Below are 26,287 nucleotides of genomic sequence, written 5' to 3'. Positions count from 1 at the left end.
TTTGTTTTTGTTTGGCATTGCTTTTATTGTCTGCTTTGTGTGTTATTTACTGTAATGCATTTTAAAACTTGAATGAGAAAAATGCTAAGTTTTTTTTATTACTATTATTACTTATCAGGTATTAATGACCAAGGCTTGTACAGAGTTGTTGGGGTAAGCTCCAAGGTCCAGAAGCTCCTCTCATTAATGATTGGTAAGTTAAAAGTCTATTCTTTTCTTTCTGTTCTGGAAATGTATTACCACACATAGAAAGTTTCTGGTCAAAGCTGAATAAAGTTAAAATTTTAATTTATATGCTGCTGCACTATCTCTGTGATATTAGCTTGCCCCTAGTTAGTTGAATGTGCCGATGTAATGGATGTGTCTGTTGGGGTGATATTAAAAAGATAGTGACTGGCAATCAGCCCATGACTCAGCCTATCAGTACCATGTCTCCCTAAAGTGCAACAAGTGCCTGGGTGTATCTTTGCCTCACTCCCATCCAGCTTTATATCCCCCAGACAAGCAGAAAGGGTCTTTCTCTTCCGTGCCCTTGCACTTTCTGACTTTTGCTTCATTAACACACCACTAAGACAGCCTCTCACGTGCTGTTGGCTCGCTAAGTCTGTCTTTCAGCTTTCTCAGTTTCCTTTATGCCTCTCACTTGTCTTGAAACGCTTTTACTCAACTCCTTTTCTATAGATCTTGTCCTCTGTCCTTTCCATTGCTCCCTGTCTGCTCTCTGGTTTCCTGCTGTCTCCAGCAGACACCAGCTCACTTTCAGCTCTGTGTTCAGAATGACAACAAACTCAGGCAGCCGCCAGCCTGTCTCAACTTCCTCTCCAAAACCTTCCAGCCGCCCAACCTGCTGACTCATGCTGTAGCCTCCATTAACACTCTGCTGCAGCACTCTAAGAAGTTTCTTTAAAGCCTGAATACCTCTAAGGAAAACTACAGATTTTACTTGCACTTATTACTGATTGACCATATAGAATACTTGGGATATTTTCATTAAGCTGCCCAGAATGTAACATTTTCCTTTATCCTTGAAATGACTAATATGTGTGACAGAGGTAATACTAGTTCTACACAAACACATTCAGAAACATTTCATGCATACAACAGTTCACGTGTGTGGGTGAAGTGAGCTTCAAACCCTGAAGAAAGAGTTTGGATCCTTCCACTCCTCCTCCTTTTCATCTCTCACCCACAGACATGGCCAGGGTCCAATCAGAGAGGACACAGTGATAGAAAATGAGTCTACCATCATATTACAGTACAAACAAAGAGAGCAGCACCTATTGAATGTCAGGCAACAGTATAACAGGAAGAAGACTGTTAAAGTGAGCTCTGACCCATCTGTTGTACAGTATGTGGCAAGGGAATGTATGTGTGGTGTTGATGGGGATATGACTATAATAGTTGCTGAATTAGAGGTTTTAGTTCTATAGATGTAATTGCAGAGCGAGGCACATTAAAGTGACCAGGAATGTATTAAACACCAGATGATGTCTCCAAACACGCTGGCTCACATACTCCAGAGAGCTGACCAGATGCTGAAAAGGTTTATGTTGCTTCCTACTTACGTTTAACAATATCAGTTGAGAACAATATGTTGAGACATCTTTTGATGACTTTAAAAGGTTAGTACAAGAAACATAGTTTCACACTGTGTGATTGTCTCTTTGAGTTCAGGATCCACACTTGTGATGAGGAAGGTTTATATGCTGATTTAGCTCACCTGGTTAGCTTGGATCCTCTAGGCCAGCGGTTCCCAATCTCCTCTTATTTATCCTCTGAATTAGTCATTTTACCTCCAAAAAAAAATTATTCAAAAAAAGTGGTCACACACTAAGCAGCCTGTGATGAAGTGTCGCAAGTGGACATTGTTTTGTTTTAAGGCATCACAAGCCAAAAAACTTTTTTCATTTTGTTCCATGCCTCTGCAGCACATGCGTCACACATCCATGCATTGCTTTCATCAATTTCATTGCAAGTTTCCAAACCCCATTGTGTATTCGGAGTAAGGTTAATCTGTAAAATTTATCTGTTGTTTTGACCTTCTGTCACAGGTCTTTTCTGTATCTTAGTGTCATGGGAGCTGCAGTTCCTACTTAAACCACTATGTTAATATCACCGCACAGTACTGTAATGTCTCCAAGGGCTTAACGTAGAAAACAAAGGTAAAATAATAAAGAATTTACACCTTTGACCTTGCTGCTGCTTTGTGGTTAGCAGTTTCATAATCAATGCCGATCCAACTGCTACAGCCAAAATTATGTTTTTGCATCCCTGACCTAACCAACAACAGACCTGACTGTGCTAAAGCAGACTACAGAGCCTGAGCAGACCCCATCAATCTCACACACAGAGGCACACCTGTGGCTACAAACACTCCACAAAAACATTTGCTTTCAGAAGTTGATATTGGACAGGTCAGTTTGTGGACAGAGCAGCCAGAGAAACACAGTCCTCCTGGCTGCAGTGTATAAATGAAATCAAAAAAATAAATTTTCCAGGACCAGAACAGACCACCTACCACCCACGAAGCTGAAGTCTGTGTGGTGACCCAGGCTGTGTATACTACATGTGTCTAGCTCAAAACACTTCACTGGCACATTGCACCTCTAGATTCTCTGTAATTCATCAGATGTTACTTAAGGTGAGAGTGAAGCCCCCTGAATTTTCAGCACAACACAGCCCTAGAGTCCCTGTGGAGCGAGAGAAGTAGTATGGGATTAATTAAACTTGTAATGAGTATAGAACCAGCAGCCCTCTACAGAAGCTGTAACTTCCTTCCATATCCACTGGGGCCCGACTCGACCCCTGCGGCTAGTAGCAATGCTTTTACTCTCATATGGCTAATTGCAAGTTACATATTTATATTACATATTTAGATTTTCTCAGCTGATCACAAAATCACACGCAGTCCTTGGCTATTCCTAACATGAAAAGAATAGTTTGTTGGTGCCTTTGTGTAAATTCCTCAGTCAGTGAATTTTTTAGTAATGATATGTTGCATGATTGGAATTCATTCAGATGAGAAGAGCAATGAAGTGGATCTATCTACCAGCGCGGACTGGGACGTTAAGACAATAACAAGTGCACTGAAGCTTTATCTGAGGTAAGGATCAGTGTGTTGAAAGACACTCATGTGAGCCACCTAAAACTGCATTAGTCTATTAATCAATTTGTTGTTTGACAGAAAGTTAATTAGTAAGTAATTTAGTGTTTGATTAATTGTTGTAGTTATTTTTAAAGAAATATCTCAATAATCAGAATTCTCTGCTTCTCAAAATGTGAATATTAGATTTTTTTTACTTTGTCATATATGATTGTAAACTGAATATCTTATGTTGAAATGGTCGATTTATCAACAATGAAAATAATTGTTAATCTGAGCTCCAAAACATTGATTTCTACCTAGTTAGTAGCGATGAACTTGTACATTTTCACAAATATGGCTTCTATACATATTTCGAGATTTAAAAGTTAAGTTTTGTAATTTTTGTCTTTGTATATAAATACATTTAAACAGAGAATGTAACGTGACTTGACTAGTTCAGAGACGTCAGTGCTCGGTGCATACTTGATCATTTTGATTCATCTTACAGGTCACTGAGTGCATTTACACATGTATTACTATCCTGGTTTTGAGCCTTATCCTCTTTTTGATTGTACTTATGGCGTTTACATGGAAAATGAAAAACCTGGTTATTCATTTCCCTGTGTACATGATAATAACTTTATCTAGCTTTCTGATGGTCTGCCTGCATGTGTGTCTTGATCTCTCACCATCTCAGCCACTATGAGATAGTGTTATCCATTATCTAGCAACCTGGATATGGTGTATAGATGCCACAGTATCCTGGTTTCTGTAGGAGTACTCCAGGTACAGTAGTAGGTAGTAGTATAGTAGTAGGTACATCCAGGTTTCTCAAAGCTGTTTACATGTGCAAAACATTAATAGGATACTCCAATAACCTGGATACTAGTGTGCATGTAAACACAACACGCTACGTTGTTTAGCGTTTCTGTATGTAAAAGCAAATCCACTTCTGACCTGAGACAACTCACTGTTTTGATGAATATGATCGAGCCCCTCTGTTGACTTGAATATGAAACATTTCATTCATTCTCGGCTCTGTCTTTTATAAAATGGCAACAGAGTTAATTATGCAAAGTGCCTTTGTATAATTAACTCCTTGTGAGTTCACATTGCTTACTGTGCGCCTGTTCCACATCCGCTGACTCCTTCCAGGTTGAGAGATAGTGAGGGTGAAGTTCAAAGATTAAAAATATAGTTTGGCTGCAAGAAGCTGTTAAATGCCAATTTGTTTTCGTAAACAAGTGCAGTTAGCAACAAATTGAGTTGGCTCTGGTAATTTAAAAGAAAGCTAAGTTCTGCTCACTGAAACACGGCTTTGGAATTTGTTGAACAAACACAGTGAAAATATTCACAAAATATTGATATTGACATGCGGTAAATATGAGCAGTTATATATGTAAGTCTGTCTCATTATTCAGAGTTCCCATGCACTATTTTTTGTTGAATTAGTAACTCATTTGTGTGATGTACTTTGCTAAAAAAATCAAATAAGAAATAGTGATTGTTCCTATTTAATTTCTCTTTTACTTTAACTGCCGTTAACAATAAAGTGCTACTATGCTACTGTAAATGACAAGTCCTATTCAGTGAGGTCAAGATTGTGCTGTGATTTACTAATATTAAACTTTGACCCTTTTCAGTTCCAGTTTATTCATTTGGGCAATACTTACCACAACATTTACAAATTTTGAAACACTCTTTAATCTAACATGGTATATTGATATTGTTGTATTATATTAGGCCATGTTCAGTGTTGCACTGACTTGTCTTTTACTTTGTGTATGGCCTGCTGGAATAAAGCAGGGTCAGACTCCTCAGTTTCCTCTGAGGCTAAGTACGTCTGGCCACTGGCCAGCTGCAGTGTGAAAGTACCTTCAGATGAACTTGGTTATCTCAACGCGTGCACCATCTAATTCCATCCCCTGGCCTGGCCACATTAATCATTGCTGTGTGCAGACCCTATAAAACAGTGTGCCGGCTATTTCTGTCCCCCCCTCGCTCACTTCAACTCTCCTTCTCCTTCCACCCCCCACTTCACCCCCTCTCTCTTTCTCTCACTCTCTCCTCTGAAGGAGCCTTCCTGAGCCATTGATGACCTATGGACTTTACAAAGAGTTCATCAGCCCTGCGAGTAAGTTTGACCAACTTTTATACCTTTTTATAGTACAGATCATAAACAAACAACAATGTAAACAGTCATCAGCCCAAAATGAACATTTCACAAGTTCAAGCACTGGTATTCAGTGGTTTCTTCTTCTTCTTCTTCTTCTTCAGTGAGTTATTGAAAACATGCACTGAAGTGAAAAACAGTTTAAACACCTTTAAATTACTTCTTACCAATCTTTTAAGGGAATGTGGGTCATAGTGGTCAACCATCTTAAGCATGCATAGTCTGAAAGCTGTGTGTGGTGGTGTGGTCTTGAATGCTAATAGAATGTATCCGCAGTTGTCCTCACATGACAGTGGTCTCTTGAAAAGCCCAATGTTTTATGCTATACTTTCATGACTTCTTACTTTCAGATTCAATAACTTGTTACTCTCTGCACTAAATATATTTGTAGTTGATTTCTAGTTTACCAAAGAGCCTTTCAACTGTCTTCGCTGGCTTAGACATACTTTGTGCCAGTTCTGACTGTTTTACAACACAGTTTCTGACATTTATTACATATTCAAGAAGCCCATGTGAGCTTACTGCCCGTATTCTTATAATTTCTGCTTGTTTTTAAGTGCTGCTAAAAAAAGAATATGTGGCCAAATAAGCCATTAAAAGTTAAGGATAAAAGGTTTAAAATGGCAAATATGCTGTAATTTGCATGCCCTCAAATGGTCCAGTGACCTTGAACAGCAAAATACACATTTCTTTCTTTTCGCCCACATAACATCATTTCTGTATGAAATGTTTTCAAAGCAAGCCAAACTTGAATCTTATTACAACAAGTGCTTTAATTGGATCAGGTTGACATTTTTATCAGGCGCTCGCAATGCCCTCATAACGAGGGGGAAAAAGTGGATTAGCAATGAATATTTTTTGATGGGTGACAGCATCCATAAGAAGCTTTTTCCATGTTTAAATCCTTGTCGTTCCCATAGTAATGATATTTTGTGTGTCTGTGTATGAGTGTGTATGTGTATGTGTTTGTGTGTGGGCGGTCAGATGCCCATGTGTGAGGAAATGTTTAAGAGATGATCTTGGGGGTTTTAACACAACCCCTTTATATGGAAGCGACAGTAACGTAAAGCTATCTCCTCTGCCAGCATAGTGGTCCCTGCTGCCAAATTCTGGGAGGCTTCAGACCATATATCACCATCACACCTCTTCCTCACTTATTTAAACTGGAATATATCATCCTGTAATGTTTAACCCCTTATATTTAAGGGTTATTGCCTCTGATCATTGTGTTCTTAAAGGTCCACTAACTTTTGCAATTTAAAATTTTCGAGAATGTCTCAAAACAGTTTTTTTGGGCTATTGAAATACTAGAGGGTTCAATACCTCCTCTAAATGACTTATTTGGTGTGTTGTGTGCTGCTCAAATCAACAGTGTATGTAGTGTATCATCATCTCTTTGAGTTTGCTGTTTGCTAATGTTGTACAGTATTCAGTCTCAGCTGCGTTGGCTCTTTGCCACCTCAGGAGCACAGAGAAATCCTTGTAGTTTAATTCGACTGTATGGCTGCTTCTGCGTTTGAACAGAGGGTGGTAGTCCAGAGTCTCGCATCCAAGCCGTCCACTGCCTGGTCCACAAACTCCCGGAGAGGAATCGACAAGTCCTCGGGCTGCTTATGAAGCATCTGGCCAAGTGAGTGTTCATAGTTCCTTGGTCATAGTTCACCCAATCTCCACCCCCTCTCTCCCTCTGAGTTCTCTCTTTCTGCTCTTCCTGTCTGTCTCCTCATTCTCACTCCACATGCTTTTTCTCTCTCTCTCCCTCACTCCCACTCTCTTCACTCCCCCTTCCCTGCTGTCACTCCATCTCTTCTCCGTCTACTCAGTGACTGCTGGGTAAGAAAATTGATGCCACTAGCATCGCATCATTTTTTATTTATTTTTTTTGCCTTTTCTTGGGTCATTTTGGTATATATTTAAATTTGTTGGAGGAGGATTGTGTAGCTTACGGTACCTGTTCAGCATGCGGTTCTGCAGCCCACCAGTGAAGGGAAATGAAATGGACCACTCAAATTAAGCCCTCTCTTGAGATTACTCTATACACCCCTGGATGGACCACTATTGTGCATCACTCCATTTGTGAGATTAGATAGGAGGAAAGATTTAAATAATGTTAGCTAACATTACAAGGTTTTACCTCAGCAAGCTTTTTATAAACTAAATATGAGCAAATTGAAGATAAGTAAATAATCCCTCTTCCCTGAGGCAGTGAAAGTCTGGTGGATCTTATTTCATAGAAACCCACAGCAGAATCAGGCTCTGGTAAAAAGGCAGCACTATTGAAATTGAATTTGGATTATCCAGCGTGAAATTCTCCAGACTGGAGAGACTCGAATATTTTTCTGAAGCTGGCGTGTGTGCATGTCCTGCAGGGGAAGGAAGCAAAGCCAGAATTTCACACTCCTATCTGAAATGGTTTGAGAGATGTTATAAATGTGAGTTGTCACCAATGTTTTTGTCTTCAAAGGCATCCTTTGAAGCTATTTAAACTGTCTCTCTGCAGATGCACTGCATATCATCATATTTTGAGTGTGAAATCTCTTCACCTGTCCATAAAACTTTTTCTTCAAATAAAGGTTTTTCTACACTTTTTTTGACCTCCTAATATAAAGTTCCATCTACTGAAGGTGTCCCAATTTTGAAATGGTTGTAGAAGACATTTAATAAAACACTGATCCTTCCTGAGCTAAGATATCATCTAGTGAGGTAGACCAGCCATGACCTGTTTGTATTTCAGCACTGTTGATATGTCAGACTCATTCATAGTGGTGTTTGGGATATGTGAGGAAAGCCTCAGTGGCATGTGTATACCTTTGAAGAGCACTAGGGATTTTATTTTTATATTATTGGGAAATTAAAAATAAAAATGTCAACAAGAATGATTACCTGCCCAGGAAGTGTGACCCGTACAATTTTATTTACCAAATGCCATTGAGTGTGGACAGGGTTTTGGCCGATATCTACTAACTAAGTTAAACACAAGATGAGTTTCGTCAAAGGTGGCTTACCACCTCTAGTAAAGAATTTCGAGGGTGAAAACCTTCATTGTAAGTCAGCAGTGTTTTTTTCAGGCAGTGGCCACATCATAATTGACATTTGCTATTATTTTTTTTTATTTTTGGCATCATTTTCTTTCTTTTTTTTAAATAGCGATACATTACAGTTAGAGTACAGTAGTTCTGCCATGTTTTCCTACCCTGTTTTAAAAAAAGTTCATATTAGTGAAGTTAAGTAAGTAAGTTGAAGTAAAATGTAAAATGTTTATAATGTGAGTTGTTGTCTTCCTCAGGGTGGCGGCTCACAGCAAACAGAACCTGATGACCGTGGCCAACCTGGGTGTGGTGTTTGGCCCCACATTAATGAGGCCACAGGAGGAGACTGTCGCTGCCATCATGGATCTCAAGTTCCAGAACATTGTGGTGGAAATCCTCATTGAACACCATGAAAAGGTAACGCTCAGGACTGGGATTTACCAAACAGCAGTGCAGTATTGATTGTACAATCACAAAGTAATACAACAGTAATACACTTGAAACTGAACACTCCCTCAACAGTAGAAGTGTCAACTAGTAGCACTACATCTTCCAGTGGAGGTTATCAGCACCATGTCTAGAGTAATAGAGAGAAAAAAACTAATTTTATTGTGTTATTATGTTCTATTTTTCCCCAAAATATCTGTTTTGGATTGGACAAATCATCATTGCTCTGACCGTACTTATATGGTTCACTCTGTCACTGCAGTATTTTGTGTATAATTGTGTTTTCACTTGCCATCCACAGCTATTTACTAAATGCTTGACAAAGTAGACAACAGAAGGTACAGCGATAGCTCCAAATGAAATCTGAATTAGGTGACATGACAACAGTAAGCTGCACACAGCACCTTTGTGTTTACCAACCTCGGTAGCATGTAATTACTTGATACTGGAGGATAATAAATCTGCCAGCAAAGCTTATAATCTAATGTTTGTAAGTCCTGGTTTCTTGGCAAAGAGTGCTTTCCCACTGTTGCACTACTGTTTTGAAGTTTTGCATTTTGTTCTTAAGTTTCGATTTGGCAGTTTCTGTTGGCGGAGAAGTGCACACACTGTGCTGTACCTGACACCAGAATTTCATTTGGGCAGAGTAAGAGTCTCAATTAGGGTGGATGTGATGCTCTTCCCTTCTGTGGGTCCTGTTTGTTGAGGCAGTTATATTCACATACAAATCTTGCCTAATCCACCTTAAAGTCAGCTTCTTTGAACAAATGTTCTAGCAATGAAAATGTGTCATATTATATATTGGGTACTTTGTGGTTTGTTTGGACATATGCATATTGTATTTATTTCTTGCGCTACAAAATAATGAGCAGCAATAAAGTACTCAGATAATGAGACGGGTACCACATTCACCTTAACCTAGCATACCCTTCACCCATTTATTAAGGTAAAGAGGAGTTAGACAGCAGTTTAATTTCCACAACTTTTTAATCTAGCCAGTAGGGGGAGCCCCAAGTGCTTATACCAGCATTAAACACATGGTTCTCTTAATTTTCAGGCGGTTGATTATTCTGTAGATTATCATATACATTTTATAATTTTTGGAAGGTCCTTTGCCTTCCTAAATACATTTATTTTGGTTATGAGTTGTTTCATAATGTGTAGTTCATGGGATCATGTAATCTCCCCAGAATGTCATTAATCGGTATCAATCCTCAAAGGGGGATAATTCTCCGTGTCAAAAGAGAAAAAGGTTTGAGATTAGTTTTCTAATCTGTTTGGAGCAGCACTGCACTCTGTGTAGAATCAGATGAAACCAGGAGCTTTTAGTGATTTTTTTTTTTTTCCCCTCCAGTTTCATTAATGGGAGATGATGTGTGTTGCGAATAATATCCCCACCCAAGCTCACAAATCTAAAACGGGGTGTGAAAGAATACAGAGGCCGGGTGAAAACCTACAGGGTATACAAATGTGCTAAAACAACACCAGCAGCGCAGTGTATACTGCTCGTCTCTCAGACTACCCAGGGGTGTCCAACACCGTCCAGGTGATAAAGGATGTAGTGTTAGAATGCAGCAAGAGCATTTTGGAAAGTACAGCGTGTTAGAGGAGGGGAAAAGTTGAGCAGACAGACAGACAGGCATTAACTTTCCTCACAGCTGAGTCCCACTCCAGACTGTTGATACCCCCAGATACCAACAGTAGACTCTGTTTTACATTCACCTCCATCTGCAGAGAGAGGCGAGAGGGAGAGGGAGAGAGAGAGAAGCAGCAGAAACTCTCAGCCATATCAGATTTCTCACTTTTTCTATCTGCCTTTCTCCTACAAACTTTCTCTCTCTCTCTCATGCCCCCTCCTCTGTGTCTGCCTCTCCTGTTCACACTCTGTCTCACTTACTCTGCCACTTTCTCTCTCTCTCTCTCTCTCTCTCTCTCTCTCTCTCTCTCCTCCCTTCCCTCCTCTGTGATCCTTTCGGAGGCTCTGCTGAGACTTCCTCTCCTCTGCAGCCCTATTCTCTTTTAACTCCACATCTGAAGTTTATATGTAAACACGGCCCGGTGTAAACAGGCTGCGCCAGTTGGCCAGCCCTCCTTTAGTCCAAACTCTGTTTATTTTACTCTACACTCTTTCAGAGAGTGGGTCAATTTCTCTGAGGAGAAGTGTCACCTTAACTTAGACCCAGATTTCTGGATGGGATGTGATTGCGTTACATGTGGAGCCACTCTTGTTTATTTTGGCACAAACAAAATCCTCTCACATGCAGTTTTTAGGGTCCAATCAATGAGCTGCTCAGCTTTCCCTAGGAGCACATGCTGTGGCTGCAAATGGCCTTTTTCCATTCATCTACCACTACATACAGCCTGTGAGTTTCAAAACCCGTTCAGTGAGGTCAGTCTAGGACATGATGCTGCTGCTGCTGCTGCTGCTGCTCAACACTCTTAGAATCTGTGCATTCAGTCTTGCTAGAGACTTACTCATTTGCTGTGTATTCAGATCTTTGCAGATGCTCCAGAGTCATGCCCTCTTTCACCTGCTGCCCCAGTATTCCCCGCTCCCACAAGGCAGTCTAAGAAGCTGAATCGACAGAATCGGCCCCTGGCTGTCTACAATCCACAAGCCCTAGACATTCAGAATGGTAAGACATCTACACATGTGCATCTATGTATTTTCACACCTCTGAATATGTTAAAGGAACTGAGTCCAGCAAACGACTGTACAGTATATGATCATATGATCATACAATCAATCAGTAGCAAGTGACATATCCATCTCACAGATGTCATTCTCAGTAGATACAGAAGCTGTGGCACCAATTGCTAAGAACAGTTAACATATTTTTAACAAAGAACAGATCAATGTGTGGATTTCAGAGCTGTGTCACTTTTATCTGCGCTATTTTTCACAGATGTAGCTAGTGAGCTATGTAGCACAGAGTGTATTACTATCTGCTATAGTGTCTTTTGTGACTCTAATGGGGGCACCACATGTCTGACATTTTCAAATCCCACACATAGAGGCTTAAAACTTGTTGACATTTGACAATTGAAATTTAGCACAAAAAATGTTTTTGCCGTCATTATCAAAATACAAAATAAAATACCAGTTTATTAGTCACACCTCATTTATATTAATGATATAAATAAAGAGATGTAGGGCAATGTAAATAGCAGAAACATCTCTGTATAATGCCATTCAGTTCAACAGCACCACAAACTACATCCTCCAAATGAACCATAAAGTTGAATCAACACTTCTCTAAAACAGTTAAAACAAAAACTAAATATTATGTCCTATGTGAAGGATTTATTGCAAGACTACTGTACTAGACTGTTCTAGTTTTTGCTAATAAAATGGTAGCGCTTCCTCTGACCAGGCATGACCAGGCATCATTAGGTCAAGCATGTTTATGGTACTCATTTAATTATATAGATATATGTATTTTGGGGGGGCATTAGAAAAAATGTTGACTTCCAGGGCTGAGAAATAACTATGAATAACAAGTAGGTATTTATAAGTAACATTGTAACCACTGTGCTACGGGCATAAGTGTTAATGATTCTGAATGTGTCAGAACAACCAGTATGTAACATTTTGCTGATGTATTTCAAAACATCACACAGCTGTACTTGCATCACCACAATATAGAGAAAAATGCACTATGTGCACAAATGAACACATTTGCAGCTAAAGTAGTTAGCTTTAGCTTCCCCAGTCCCTACAAACACTTGGATGAGCATAATACTGCATATTTATCTAGGTTATCTAAGGTTGGAACAAGCGGCAATGCTAGGGGGCTAACGTTGGGCTACTCACATGTATCAAACGATAAGCCATATTTGAGTGGTGAATGTTGAGTGGTGAATTTTGGCCTGCAGAGTTTGCATGTCACTTTCTAGGGGTCGTCCTTTACTGTCTTGAAATGATCTCACACTTCTAGAGTTCCTGCCTGATATTACTATCTAATGACTGCAGGAACCAGATGTGTAAACAATGTCTTTCCATGACTGAACGAGTGTCACCACTTCCTGTGGAGTTAGATATTTTTTTTTTTCTCTGCGACCAACTAACCAATCAAAACTTGGTGGATTTGGTCGACTATTACTTGGCAGCCCTAAATGGCAGCAGAGTTTCTTGCCACCGACTCCCGTGGGGCTCCGACTTCACTCACTCACTCACTCATGGTTAGCCTGTCTGTTCCCTAGTGACCACTGTGAAGCATAGCAGTATCCACAGATGACACACTGAACTCAGTTTCCTCCTCTATGTAATACTGTGTGGGGAGATTTGCATTTATGACTTTGTGTGCCCTTGTTTACTTCGTTTCAGATGCTTAAAATTCACTTTCCTTCCCTCTAAAGTTTGATGGAACGCCTGTGCATCAGGCAAGCTGATCACCTGACCTGGTGACCCAAACAAATGTGACTCCCGCAAGTTCTGATCCGGGACCAGTCAAATCCCTTCCCCTCCACAATACCAAGGGAGCCTAAATCTGCTTACCAGATTGCCTCTCTTTGCCTCCCTCGCGCCAGCTTTTACCGTGGGGTATTTTAATATCAGGGATGAAAGGCATAATCCTTTTTTAACCTTTGTGTCATTTATATGGGTCCCCCATAATGGATTTAAAGTAAGTTGTCTCAGCATTCACAGGGTAAAAGCAAATTTGAGGATGATGCAGTGGGGAAGAGAGAGGAGTATTTATGTATGCATGTGACTCTTGTGAGTCTATGTGTGACTCCACATGTGTCTAATATCCCTGTAGACGTGACACTGTACCATGTGTAGGGAACTGCATTAATCAGTCTTTCTGTTAGCAAGCTTTTCAGTGTAGGCAAATCATATCTTTCAGGAGATGATTACACATCAGTTGTTTATTTGTTTTGTTTTTATTTATTGATGGGCAATTTACACATTCAATAGTCAATTTGGAGTGGTGCTTCTGGCCACTTGGTGAATGTTGGACTTACATTCACCCTCTTTTAGCTCTGTTTTTGGTCTCTACCAACTCAACCAGTTAGTTGCTTACTGTGTCTCCCCTGTTTGGTGACCAGCAGGTAGTGTACAGTCAGTTTTCAGAGCATTTTTGCTGAAAACACCTGCCTGCTGCAGCCGAGAACGACAGTGAAAGTGATCAGAGTGAACCAAAACAGCAAAGTTGCGAACAGCTAAACTTACTATCAAGCTCTGTAAAGCTGAATGGAGCTGCAGATTTGGATGATAATTCTCTGCAGGTTCATTGTTAACAGGCATCTTCTGTCTCATTCTCACATTGTTTTCACATTGTCATTTGATACATTGTTATTCTAAAAATAACAATTAAAGCTGCTTTAAATTTTGAAATGTGCTAAAAGATTGAGCTTAATTTTTTTCCCCAAATATGAATGGGTGTCATTCCCTCCTGTTATACCTGTAAGGATGGGACAAATGACATCTTGATTATCATGAAGATTGGTGACCTCATACAATTCCCAGCATAGGTCCACCTATATTCAACCTGAGGTCTAATCAATCATAACACCTGTGCAGATGTACAGGACTTTTATATTAATGGGTGTCATTCCATTAATGTAAAAATAGCAGGTCAATGTATTAACACTCTTGGCAGAGGCTTAAGAGTAAATCATGTGGATGCTTCACTTTTTATAAACACAAATACTTAAAAAACTAGAATAGCAGATGTGACTCTGACAGCAAGAACTACAAAGTGCTTTAAAAAGACATAAAAAAAATAAAACAACAAATTTATAGAGAAAAGTGAAACAGTGGTCTAATCAATCATAACACCTGTGCGGATGTGCAGGAACTTTATATTTATTAGCATCATTCCATTAATGTAAAAGTAGTTTCAAAGAACAAAAAATATAATAAACAACTAAAGAATGTATATTTTATGACATTCAGTAATAATTAGGCTATAAGGCTTGTGCCATTTGAGTCTTAATTAACTATGGACCTCTGGTGTAAGTGTTTTGATAAGTGTTCGTTGGGGGAAAAGAGAAGAAATGGTTCAAACAAACTACTTTTTTTTAACAGTAACAGTTCCTTGTGTGCCTCTCCAGTCTCCCAAAAGGAAGATCTGTACTTGACAGTAAAATTGAAATAAAAGAGCTTGGATGTCCCTTGTGTTTCTTAGGTTCCTGTCTATGAGCGCAGGATTGTATTATTATGAACAATAAAAACTTGGTTGTGAATCTCGCCCGTTTTGACAGCAGTTTGATTTATGAAGTCTCTTGTTGATGCAGCATTAGTTTATACTGTATATTGATAAAGTATCAGGCTGTTTTATCAGACAAGCTATCATCAGTAAGCTGAACTAGGCTGAATCTTTACAGTAGAATAAAATTAAAACACACGTTTTTGTTTTGTTTTTTTATTTATCAAAGTGTCACCAGTGGCAGATTGTTCCAGCCTAGCTACAGATGAGACATCAATGGGAAGCAATGAGTCTGTATCGTCCCAGTCATCGTCAGCATCAGCCTCAGAGATGCCTACAGAGAGGAGTGACCATACCCCGCTTAACTCCAGCCTCAGCTCAGGCAGCAACTCCAGGTGAGTGCTTCAGATCAATATGTGACTGCACCACTCAAAATGCAGGTGCTGCTTGTGTAGTAAGCAGATCCACAGTAAACAAGCCACAAATAAAAAATACAGGGTTTCATTTAAAAGTGGAAAATGTACACTGCATGGATCGCAGATAGAACTGAAATTCAGGGATTTTAATGGTGCTGGGTCTTCACTTATCCTGACTTGACTCTTAACTGATTTAGTTCCGTTTTCGTCTACTTTGCTTCCGTAATTAAAGTTGGATGTCAATGCTTCATGTTAAAAGTCCTCTCACTGGTCCATCAGATCAAGTAAACTGTCACAACAATCACTAGTGTTTGATTTCAGCATGTTGTAATTACCTGATCTCACAGTTCTTGCCTGATAATCTGTCTTAATTTCTGTATTGTTTCACTTACTTAATTCATTCAGAGCAGATCAGAGACGTTAGTGGTGATTTAAGAGGTCTGCAACCAATGTTAAGTATTATTACTATTTGTATTAAAGTTATTAGGATGAAGAAGCTATGGAACTTTTATAGTTGGATTTGAGTTTATCCGTGTAATATTTTCCTTTTTGAAATTGTTATTATTGTTTTATATAAAAGTGTTAAGGGTTATGGCTTTATAGATCATCCTAACTTACACTTACTTAAAAGGAAAAAACACTGCATGCTCACTGCAACTTTCTCTGCTTTATATCTTTATCTTCTTACCAGACAGAAACTTAGCTTAGCTGTCAATTATGTTTCATATTGCAGACTAAAATGATGGGTGAATCCTTCCTCTATTAGCTTGCAGGATACTCCAATAGAGCCAGTAAATGGTGGCTCTGAAAACTCTCACGGTTTGAGTGATGTTTCTTCTTCCCCAGAAATGCATCCAAACACAATTCATTTTTACTCCTATGTTGCATCATAAGAAGCAGTAAAAGTTTCCTGAACTTTATGGTTAGGGCCCAGTTCTATTGTTTCCATTCTGGTAAAGAAAAACATATTTAGCAAAGAGAAACCATTGTTATTATTAATGAGCAAGAATCAACTTTTCAACATTGTGAATGGAATGGTAGACAAAAAGTCATGTACATTTTTTATTGATAGTATTGATAGTGAAACTGATTTTCAGTTTCAGCCCCTATGCTGTTAGTCAAATGTCAACTACTGTTTTTACTTCTTTCTCCATCTTGGCACTACTACTTGATGGAAAATGATTTGATGCTTTGCTGTGCTTCTCTCTGGCTTCTCCTCTCTGTCCTCACTTTCTCTACTAAGTCCTTGGTCCTTTTTGTTGTTTCCAGCCCCTGACTTGTCTTGAATGCTGATGTGAGAGATAAATTATTGGGTTATGCTGCAGATGTTAGACTCTCTGCTATGTCATGTCTACACATTCACCTTGAAATAGACTTTTTCTCATTCAGTGTCCCCTCTCCCCTTCATCAGCTGAAACGAGCTGTAAAATAAAAACAAATCTACCTCACAACCTGACAGAGGACAATGTGTTTGTCTCGCACTGACCTCTGTGTGTGTGTGACCGTGTGTGTGTGTGTGTGTGTGTGTGTGTGTGTGTGTGTATGTGTGTAGGCCTTTTTGTATGAAGCCTTTTCTCTAAGTTGCAGCATTAGACAGACAAGGCTCTATATTAATTATGTAACCAACTCCTTTTTTTTCCTGTGGGCATTTTTTTTTTTTTTTTCCCCACATATGTGGCATCATGTTGGAGGACGGAAGGAGTAACCAGGAGGAGGTCGTAAATCTCAGCTCTTATTTGTTTGGGAGACAGGTGGCCGTGCGTTGGCCGTGTAAATCGTATTGACATTGGGGAGATATTCATCTTGTTTACCCTTATAGCTTCAGCCCCTGTCCCTTTATGAAGACTTGCGCCATATGTCACAGGGTGTCGCCCTGGCTTTGTTCACTCATAAATCTTAGCATGTGAGATGGTGGAGACCTGTTAGCACAGCACCTCTCTGGCCTGGAACCCAGGGATTCGGGTTCAGTCCTAGCCAAAAGGAGCAGTAGGGGTGGCATTTCCTAGATTATTTCCAGCCACTCTCAGGAATGTGTTATCTGCACTCTGGTGTGCTCAAAAGTGCACCTGGAAAACAGCACATTTTAGTCACTTTCTTGCAAGATAGCTGCAGCAGAATCTGCCTGGTCATACACAAATGCATCCTGAGTCGCTATATCATGCAATAACTCTTTGTGGACTGTGGCATGATTTATCATCTCCGTCATCTTCAATGTCACGCCTCATTACTCCTCTTCTCCCTAAATTCAGTAACAGTTTCTCCCATTGGTGCTGTTGCCCCAAGTCCTGCCCAATGAAGTTGTCCTCTCTTCCTCCCTCTCCCCCGCCCCACCTCCAGCCCTCCATGCCTCTCCCTGGCAGACAGCTGTGGATCATAAAATGGTGGATCAGAGCTTATTTCCTGCCCACCCAAACTGGCGGTGGCTGGGCGGGCATCTTGGCTGTAGGTTTGATCCCACCTTCTACTAGAAACACTACTAAATCCCACCACTGCCCTTCTTCCTTTAGTAGAAAGACAGCTGATAGCCCTGTTCATCCCTGTGTTAGCTCCCCGCCAGGATCAACGAGGCCTGGATGCTGCAGGGTGAAATTCCTGCAATAATGAGAAGCAGCAGTCCACTTCTGTTGATGAATTTCTCCCTGCTACTAACCTGGCAGTGCGATAACCTTGATGGTTAAAATAATAAACCAAAAGACCTCCAGTTACAGTTTACTTTGGAATTGGATTTTCACAGTGTAATTTAATACTTTTGACATGATGCTTTTTTATGTAATAAGATAGAATTTCCTCTGTATATTATATTTGTAACTATTAAAATTCCTCACAACTTTAAACTTAATATTCTTAAAAACTTGTTACAAATATTACTAACATCTGGAGGGGGGATTTTCATTCAGGCCTCACATACAGTGCATTTTCACATGAGTCCCCATTTACTGTATTTAATCATGTTTACAGAAGAAGCTTAGCTAGGTCTATGATGGGTAAAAACAACGGATGAGCAATTCAAAGCTTGATGCTATTTTTGTTGAACAGAAATGGCAAACGATTTCCCTCGGTTTGGCTTAGCTGTAATTGTTAGAGCAATTTTGGGATGAATCCATTTACCTCTGGTACATTTAACAAGTTTCTAGGGCAGCCATGTGGCATGCACTGATTTCCTCTAACTGTTTATTCTATAATTATTTAGATATCTGTTTATTAAAAAAAAATCTCAAGGATCTGTATAATCCTCCTCCAGCTGAAATAAGCAGTTAGATGGATGTGTTGATAACTTTTCTTGAATGTGTGTGTGTGTGTGTGTGTGTGTGTGTGTGTGTGTGTGTGTGTGTGTGTGTGTGTGTGTGGGGGGTGCGTGTGTGTGTACATGTGTACATGCATTTTCTGTTTTAATATCATCTTATATAGGGGGTTTCTCTGTATGTGAGTGGGTTCACCTGCAGGTGGGTGAAATATTGGTGCTCCTCTGCTCTCCCTCCTTTTGGCTGAGACCCAGGCAGACAGTGGTTGTGCCTGGGCCCAGGTTAATGAGTGGATTTGCTGCACTGCAGCGCACTGTCCCCCCATGCTGATGTGGAGCAGCTGAGCACCACAGTGGCCCCACACTGCTGCAGAGCTATAAATCACCTATAGTCAGGCCAGGCCCAAACGGAACAGCCACCACTGGGGATGGACAAGCGCTCGGAGAGGGAGGCAGGGGAAGAAACAGAGAGAAGAAGCAGTGCAGAGGGAAACTGTGTTTTCACCTCCACCTATGTCCACATAAGATCCCCTACCATGTCCTCCCTTAAGGCAGTCTCTCGCTCTCTCCCTCACCAGTGCCAACGTAACCACTATTCACAACATCCTCTCAACCTCCAGCCCCTCCCCAGCTGCTCCCTCTAATTGCCTTTATTAACGTCTCTATGGGAGCGGCAGCTAGGAGCAATTTGCTCATTATGTGCTGTATTAGCACTGGCCCTGGGGCAGGCATGGAACACAGAGGGATGCCTGGCTTAGTATCCTGCTCTCCTCTGCTCCACTCTGCCTTTACCAGGACCCCTACTTCCATCCTGTAGGTCGACCATACACTCATTGGCACTGACAACAGCGAGTGTAAAGCACAGCTACCACTGTAACAGTTAAAGCTTATGGTCAACGTGATTGAGTGTTATTAGTTGACTTTACACATACACAAGTTACGTACATTACTGTAAGCATGGAATGTATGTGTATGTATGGAACTTTAACACCTTTTTTTTTTCCAAATGATATTCCCTCAGTGTTGAGTTTTCTTGATGATGGTGAAGAGCACTGTCAAGCACATCGGTCCAAAAATGTCCCATAGGTGTTCGGATCTAATGAGTGTCAAGACCATAGCGTATGATTCACATCATTTTCTTACTCATCAAACCGTCAAGTGACCTCTCGCAGCATGTGAATGGGAGTAGCTCTGTTATGGTCCATCTATTCAGATTCTGGACGCGGCCACATTGTTATGCATTGATGGTACTGATGAGACTCAGTTATCTTTTGTCCGTCAGGATGGTTTTTAATGTATTCAATTTCAAGTGACCTTCCTCTACAGCTCAATGGAGTTCATTCTTCTGATGTGATTCTTAGTGGTGGTTGCACGTAGGTTTAAATTACAATTTTATTTTTGGCTGTTCTCTGAACAGAGAAGCAAATAACTGCCCGTGTATGAATATTCTTCCTGAATTCAAACATCATGTTTAATTCATGCCTGTTTGCATCTCTAATTCTGAATCCAGTGCCTCTGTGTTTTACAGATACAGTCAGTCCTAATGATTTTAGGCTGAGAATTTGTTATCAGTCTGGTCTGTTTTTAGATAACAAGCCTGTTTTAGAGAAGTTGACAGGTTGGGATTGAGAATCAGTCCAGATCACATTTGAACCAGATAGTCAAACTCTAATGTTACTGTTTGGCCTGTGTTATTTAGAATGAGAAGTTTCAAAAGCATAACAGAAGAGCAGATAAAATCTTTGCAGTGGAAATATCAGATTTCCAGAGAAATATATCAAAGGTGCTCTTTAAGTTTACCTTTCCGGTTAGTATGAGCAATGATTGAGAGTCACTTCTCTTGAAGAGGCTTTTTGGCAGATGGAGTAGAAGGGATGATTTAATATATGAAAGTCTGTTTCTCTTTTTTAATTCTCATTGTGTGCAGGCTGTAGATTTATCCCAATGAAAAGGAGGTAGCTGCTGTGTGGTAGAATGAAAAAAGAAAAAAAATGTGTTCTTCGTCAAGGTGACTCAAGTGTGATGTGTGATGTATTACTCTTATTTCAAATTTAGCTGCATTTTAATGTTTTATTAATATTTATGACCTAAACTACACCCAAGTGTAATTTTTAGTTTAACTTCCCACCGCCATGAAGCAGTGGACTGGTGTAGAAATTTCTCTCACCTTGTCTCCATAACAACAGGTTTAGCTCACTTGTTGCTCTGCTTCCACCATTTAGTGTAGTTGCAACCAATACTGAATGATTTAACCATGAATGAGAACACAGTGTCTGTTAACATTTTAACACACTGTGGTGCGTTTGTTTTTATTTGCAGAGCCACAGCAGGTTCGTGGTCCACTCCTGGAGCTTCAGGAGAGAACCCACCTGCTGCCAACACACCTGCCTCGGATAAAGAAAAGCCAGAGGAGAGGTAAGACTGGGTTCCCTCTCTTTGCCTTCTGTTGCTGCTACTTTCCTTTCTCTATTTGTTTTCCTTCACTCTGATTGGTTAAATGTCACACTCGGAGACACTCTGAGACTGTTTCACTCTCTCCGTTTTCATTCACTTGCTCCATTACTTCCGTCTTATCTCGCATGTTAGCTCAAAAGAACCACCGATTCCCTCACTCATCTAAAATCTACATGCAGTCTTGCACATCATATTTTTCCCTCACTTTTCACATCATATATTCACCTATCTTATGATTTAGTTTACCTCTGAGGGATTTTAATGCAACACAACTCTTGGCTTTAGTGGGAGCAGCAAGTTTCTCTTTCTGTCAAACACCCGATACACACACACAAGCTTGTGAGTGAACTGAATGGCACTGTGTAGAAAGTCTGTCCGTTACACTGAGCTTTTGCTCTGCTTCCTTCAGAATAAATGATGAATTCATTTTCATTGCTTTCAGAAGTTGCTGAAGTAATTGCAAACAGCTCGGTCATTCTATTGGCAATCTATTAATGTTATTTTCATATAAATACAAATCCTCATTTTTCCAAATGCGGTTCCACAAGAGTGCATTCTTCCAGAATTCTGAATTCAGGAACTCAGCTGAACATTGTAGTATTGACAACTCTGTGACCACAGACTTTTTTTTTCAGTTTGTATATCTTCTTTCTCCTCTCTCATCCTACATTGTTGCTGCGCTGCAGAAAGAATATGAAATATTTATCAGGGCATCATGTGTTGAAGGCACAATTTCTACATGGTAATGTTGCTGGCATTCGAGATAACGGTTTGCAATGGTTGGCAAAACAACCTTTCTGTGGAAACAGTTTTTATGTTTTCGGGAACGGAGTGGCATAAATATAGCTTTTTACTAACCTTTGCAGAGCAGTGAATATGGTTTCTTTGACGGCGCTCTTTTACATCAAACTGATTTAAAATGCTGCTTCTAAGCTCACAAATGTGAATTTAAAAGCTGAAGCTCAGTGGAGGCAGATTTCTATTCTACCTGTTTGTGTGAAACCCACTTTAAAATCCCCTCGCCACTTTTTAATTATCTCACCATAGATGGTCGTCTGCTGCGTGAACCCGCTGTGTCCCTGCCTTTTTGGTCATACAAAACCTGCTACAAACAGTGCTGCATCTTATTGTGTTTGTGCGCGCACACAGGCACGTGTGTGTGTGTGTGTTTTGACTCACTCGCTAGTCCGTCCAGACGGGAGATGGGGCAAGACAAGTGTGTGTAGTAACCCGGCTCCTCTCTTAGTACTTTTGCTTATTTTCCAGCCTGGCCCATTTCTGCTGTTTCAGGCTAGTGAGTGAATGAACAAGCAGGCCCCGGGCCCAGATTGAACTATGCAGTAATCCTCCTCAAAGCTCCGCCAGCTCACTGATTGCCTTCATTTTTCAGTGTCACCAGCAGGAAAGCCAAGGCAGTGTACCCATGTGAGGCTGAGCACGACTCTGAGCTCTCCTTCCAGGTCGGTGCAATATTCAACGCCGGTAAGTGTTATCGCCTACACCAGTCGCTCACTCAGAACCAGCCCTGGCATATTGGATTTGGAGGAAAACCGAACACCCAATCTGATCTTCAATCGAACAGAGAGAGGAGACGGGGGGGGGGAGACACAGATTTGCTCTTCAGTGTGTCTGGAAAGAGGCTCGACTGAGCTTTAATCACTCTCAGAGGAAATGAGGATTTTGTAGTTCCTATTTTCTGTCAAAACCCTCTTTTGTGAGACACAGACACTGTAGATATTCTGTAGTCTTTACAGGGGGATATGTAGGGACTACTTTGATAAGATCCCACAATCCATTGCCGTTGTAATCAATCATCATGATGTACGTAATTATATAACTTGTTTTGCCTTCTACTTAGACACTCAGTCCACATGTTTTTCTCATTGTTAGCTTCTGTTGTGACTCCCATCACAGATATTACCATTTAAAGTCATGATTTAAATGTCAAAATCCTGACAGCTGTAATCAATAAATATAGATTAGATTACTACACTATTTTCCATTTTGATGTATATTAAATCCATCACTGCTTCAGTGTCAGATTGACGAGTTCATGTCAGGATAAATTATTTAATGAATCAATGGAAAAATTGAATTTAATAGAAGGTGGATTTCCAACTCATGAATATGAACTCATATTATCTGGAATAATAAACACAAAACGAATAAAGTATCACATTATCATAAAACAAATTAAATTATATTCTAAGGCCCATTTTCTTTTTCTGATATTTCATTTGGAGCTTAACCGTGTCGTTTAGTGGAAGTATTATTGAATGATGGTGTGTGTTTCTTTTGGATGTCGACTTAAATCTCCAGTTACCTTGATACAAAGTTTGGGGAGTTTTAGTTTAGCTTTGCTTACATTCTTTCCGTCCTTCAGCATTTCATCAGGCTTCAGATGAAGTGATTGACTTGTTACATAAATGTTACGTGACGAGATTCTCATTAACTAAACATCTACAGTGTCTCGGAGACCCTTGACATTTTACACATTTTGTTCCACGATTCAGTTGTTTCTAAATGTATTTGTGACTTTTAGTCTGAACTTTGTGCATAACAAATGAGCAAAATGTCAAGAGGTCTGAATACTTTTGTTAGACACTATAGATACAGTGTCTTACAAAAGAATCCAACATAACATTGGGATAGCAACTTTGCCTCGCTTATTTATTTTCATACATTGTTTTTTTGAATAATGTATTGACTAATACATGTGCAGATAGGAATGGGGTACTTTTTTCAAGTCTCATTCTAGTGTATTTAATGTTATAATAATGACGCCAAAGGTTACTGATGTAAAAACACTTTTAACAACATCAGAAAACAAATGACGCAGATTTAATTGTCGTCTTGGATTAAAAGACCTGTCAGTCAGCTTGGGAGTGACCGTAGGTTCAAATCCTGTGCTTTCAATTTTTTCGGAGAATCGGTCCTTTTCTTTCACTTGCGTGTCTTTTAAAGTTACTTATACATTCAGTGTACAGAGACAGACTGCTGGACTTGTAGGTAGAAAACTAAGTGCTCAGTTAGGTGATATCTTGACTGTGACCTTAAAACTTCTCACTGACAATTTATCTGTGCATCTGTTGACTTGCAGGTGCACTCAAAATTTTAAATTGGCTCATTTTGTAGACAAATCAAGAATCCAGGGAGGATTTTGAAAAGGCATGTCACAAAAATGTTCGATGCACTGACACATCTGTCATACTAAACAGTTTGTGAAGGCTCCGTTTTGCAGCTGCTGGTGAAACTCAAGAGAAGTTGGATCCATAAACAGACTGGAGATTTACAGTAAAGATAAAAATGAGTCACAGTGTAGTTTGGTGTAACCGCATAATTGCTGTATCCTCCTTTAAACCTCTGCTCTCTTCACTCTGACACATGCACATACATTCACTGGATGCTCTGTGTCCTCTGTCTGCCCCCCCCCCCCCCCCCCTTGCCCACACCCTCCCTATGGTGTTGTTCCCCTGGTGACGCTGTGTCCTCTCCTGCAGTGACCCAGTCAAGAGAGCCGGGATGGCTGGAGGGGGAGCTGGAGGGAAAGAGGGGCCTCATCCCTGAAAACTATGTGGAGATGCTGTAGCCCCACTTGGAAATATTTATGGACAAGTTATCACCTTCACTGGGAAAAGTGTGCAGAGATGCATTTGTTGCAACTCAAATTCACAGTAGAGCCTTGTTTATCCAAACCCCCCTGAATTCTCTCATGCAAGCAATGTATGTTATTAGTGATGGACTATCCTTGATACACAAGTATATGCATTTTAGCTGACGAGTAAACTTTGTGATGCATGTACGAGCATGTTTCTTCGTTTGAATTTACTTTGGTTGAGTATTCACATGAATTTCAGCATTGTAATTCCAAAATGGGTTTGCACTTACAATGTTCTGCTGTATACAAAGATGCTGTAGCCTCTAAACACTCGGGTAACTTTGTAGCAGCAGCAGAGGGCGAGCGTCTCTCTGCGGAAGACCTCACTCTCTCCTCTGCCCCGTTATACATGGTATCCATGAGCTGCCAAGTCAAAGAATGATCCTCAGAAACTCTAAGGTAGAATGTCTGCACTCAAATCACTGTGGCTTTTCACCTTCTTGACAATGATGCACACAAATTAGTTTTCAGCTGTTAAAAGATAAGCCATACCTCTGTGCCTTAACCACCGGAACACCTAGTGTAAATGTATGTACAGGTATGTATGAAACTGAATTGGAGTGTTACTGCTTTCACTTATAAAATGTTGCATTCGTATGCCATTTTAAGATTATTTAGATATTGAAAATGAGGCACATTGCGACTATAATTTTATTTTATTTAATTGGCACAATGATTGCATGACTTTTGAATTTTGAACACACTCTGTACTTTTGTTCTTGGTGCACTCCTTTACAGAAAAACGCCTCTTTGATGCTCAATCAACCTTCTTGTGTTAAACACTAGCATCAGACAGATTCAACGGAGGTAAATTTCAATAGATGGTAATGATTGAAACCAAGTGTTTTTCTTGTCAAATTATATGTTTTGTTTGTTTTAAACTTTTTTTTTTTTTTTTTTAACGTTGCTCAGTTTCCTCTGAGCAGAGAAATGAGACACTCCCACAGAGTTGAAATTTCAGTTTTAATTTTAGCATTATTTTGTCTTCAACTTCAGTGGAACAAGGGATTAGAAGTGTTACTATCAGTATCCATTCACTGTATATAGCCTAAAAGAGTTGTGACTGCCAAGTATATTATACAAGTCTCCGTTAAGTGATGGACAGGTTTTAAGTTTTCATTGGACTGATTTTAGCTTGTATGGACATCACATTAGATTAAACCTCCAGACATTTCAATTTTTTTGAGAGATTCAGTTCTGCAGATTGTTTGTGTTTTCAGTTGCGGTTTCAATAATTTAAAGACATTTGATTTATGATGTTTGTAAAAGGCCTTGACTTCTTTCATTTTTATACCTTTGGGTATCCTCTTGATCAATGTTAAACAAATAAAGATTTTTTTTGTTCGTTATTGTATTGTATGTTCTCGCAATGAAATAAATGTGACAAATGAGAAGTTAAACTTTAACAGATCAAAAAATCTTACAAACATGATCACAGGCACTGATTTCATATGGTTTAACAAACTAATTAGACAGTAAGATATGTGTTTTCCAAAATAAGACTGACATATTAACATTGTGGACCACAGAAAATTAAGAGAAGCACTGCAAACCACATTTATGGCCACGTTCTGTTGACTGAGAGTTATAATAAGTGTCTACTGTTTAGTTTTATATTTGGGGAAATATGTC

General features: G+C 39.8%; 1 protein-coding gene across 1 annotated transcript in view; it reads left to right on the top strand.

Moving 5' to 3' along the window:
• The window catches only part of arhgap10 (Rho GTPase activating protein 10), a 45,412-nt gene extending 19,408 nt beyond the window's left edge, over positions 1-26,004 (top strand). Inside the window, exons 14-23 of the mRNA XM_022738336.1 lie at positions 119-193; positions 3,019-3,103; positions 5,161-5,219; positions 6,783-6,888; positions 8,545-8,704; positions 11,229-11,370; positions 15,116-15,281; positions 20,863-20,958; positions 22,388-22,479; positions 24,498-26,004. Coding sequence (XP_022594057.1) covers positions 119-193; positions 3,019-3,103; positions 5,161-5,219; positions 6,783-6,888; positions 8,545-8,704; positions 11,229-11,370; positions 15,116-15,281; positions 20,863-20,958; positions 22,388-22,479; positions 24,498-24,586 — 1,070 coding nt within the window. The 3' untranslated portion in view covers positions 24,587-26,004. The remainder of the gene's footprint in view (positions 1-118; positions 194-3,018; positions 3,104-5,160; positions 5,220-6,782; positions 6,889-8,544; positions 8,705-11,228; positions 11,371-15,115; positions 15,282-20,862; positions 20,959-22,387; positions 22,480-24,497) is intronic.
• Positions 26,005-26,287: the final 283 nt, after the last annotated feature.

The sequence above is a fragment of the Seriola dumerili genome, unplaced genomic scaffold (genome assembly GCF_002260705.1).
Source record: "Seriola dumerili isolate Sdu_G_001 unplaced genomic scaffold, Sdu_1.0 BDQW01000035.1, whole genome shotgun sequence".
NCBI classification, from domain to species: Eukaryota; Metazoa; Chordata; class Actinopteri; order Carangiformes; family Carangidae; genus Seriola; species Seriola dumerili.
Note: the sequence above shows the minus strand (reverse complement) of the source record. Positions and strands in the feature narration are given on the sequence as shown.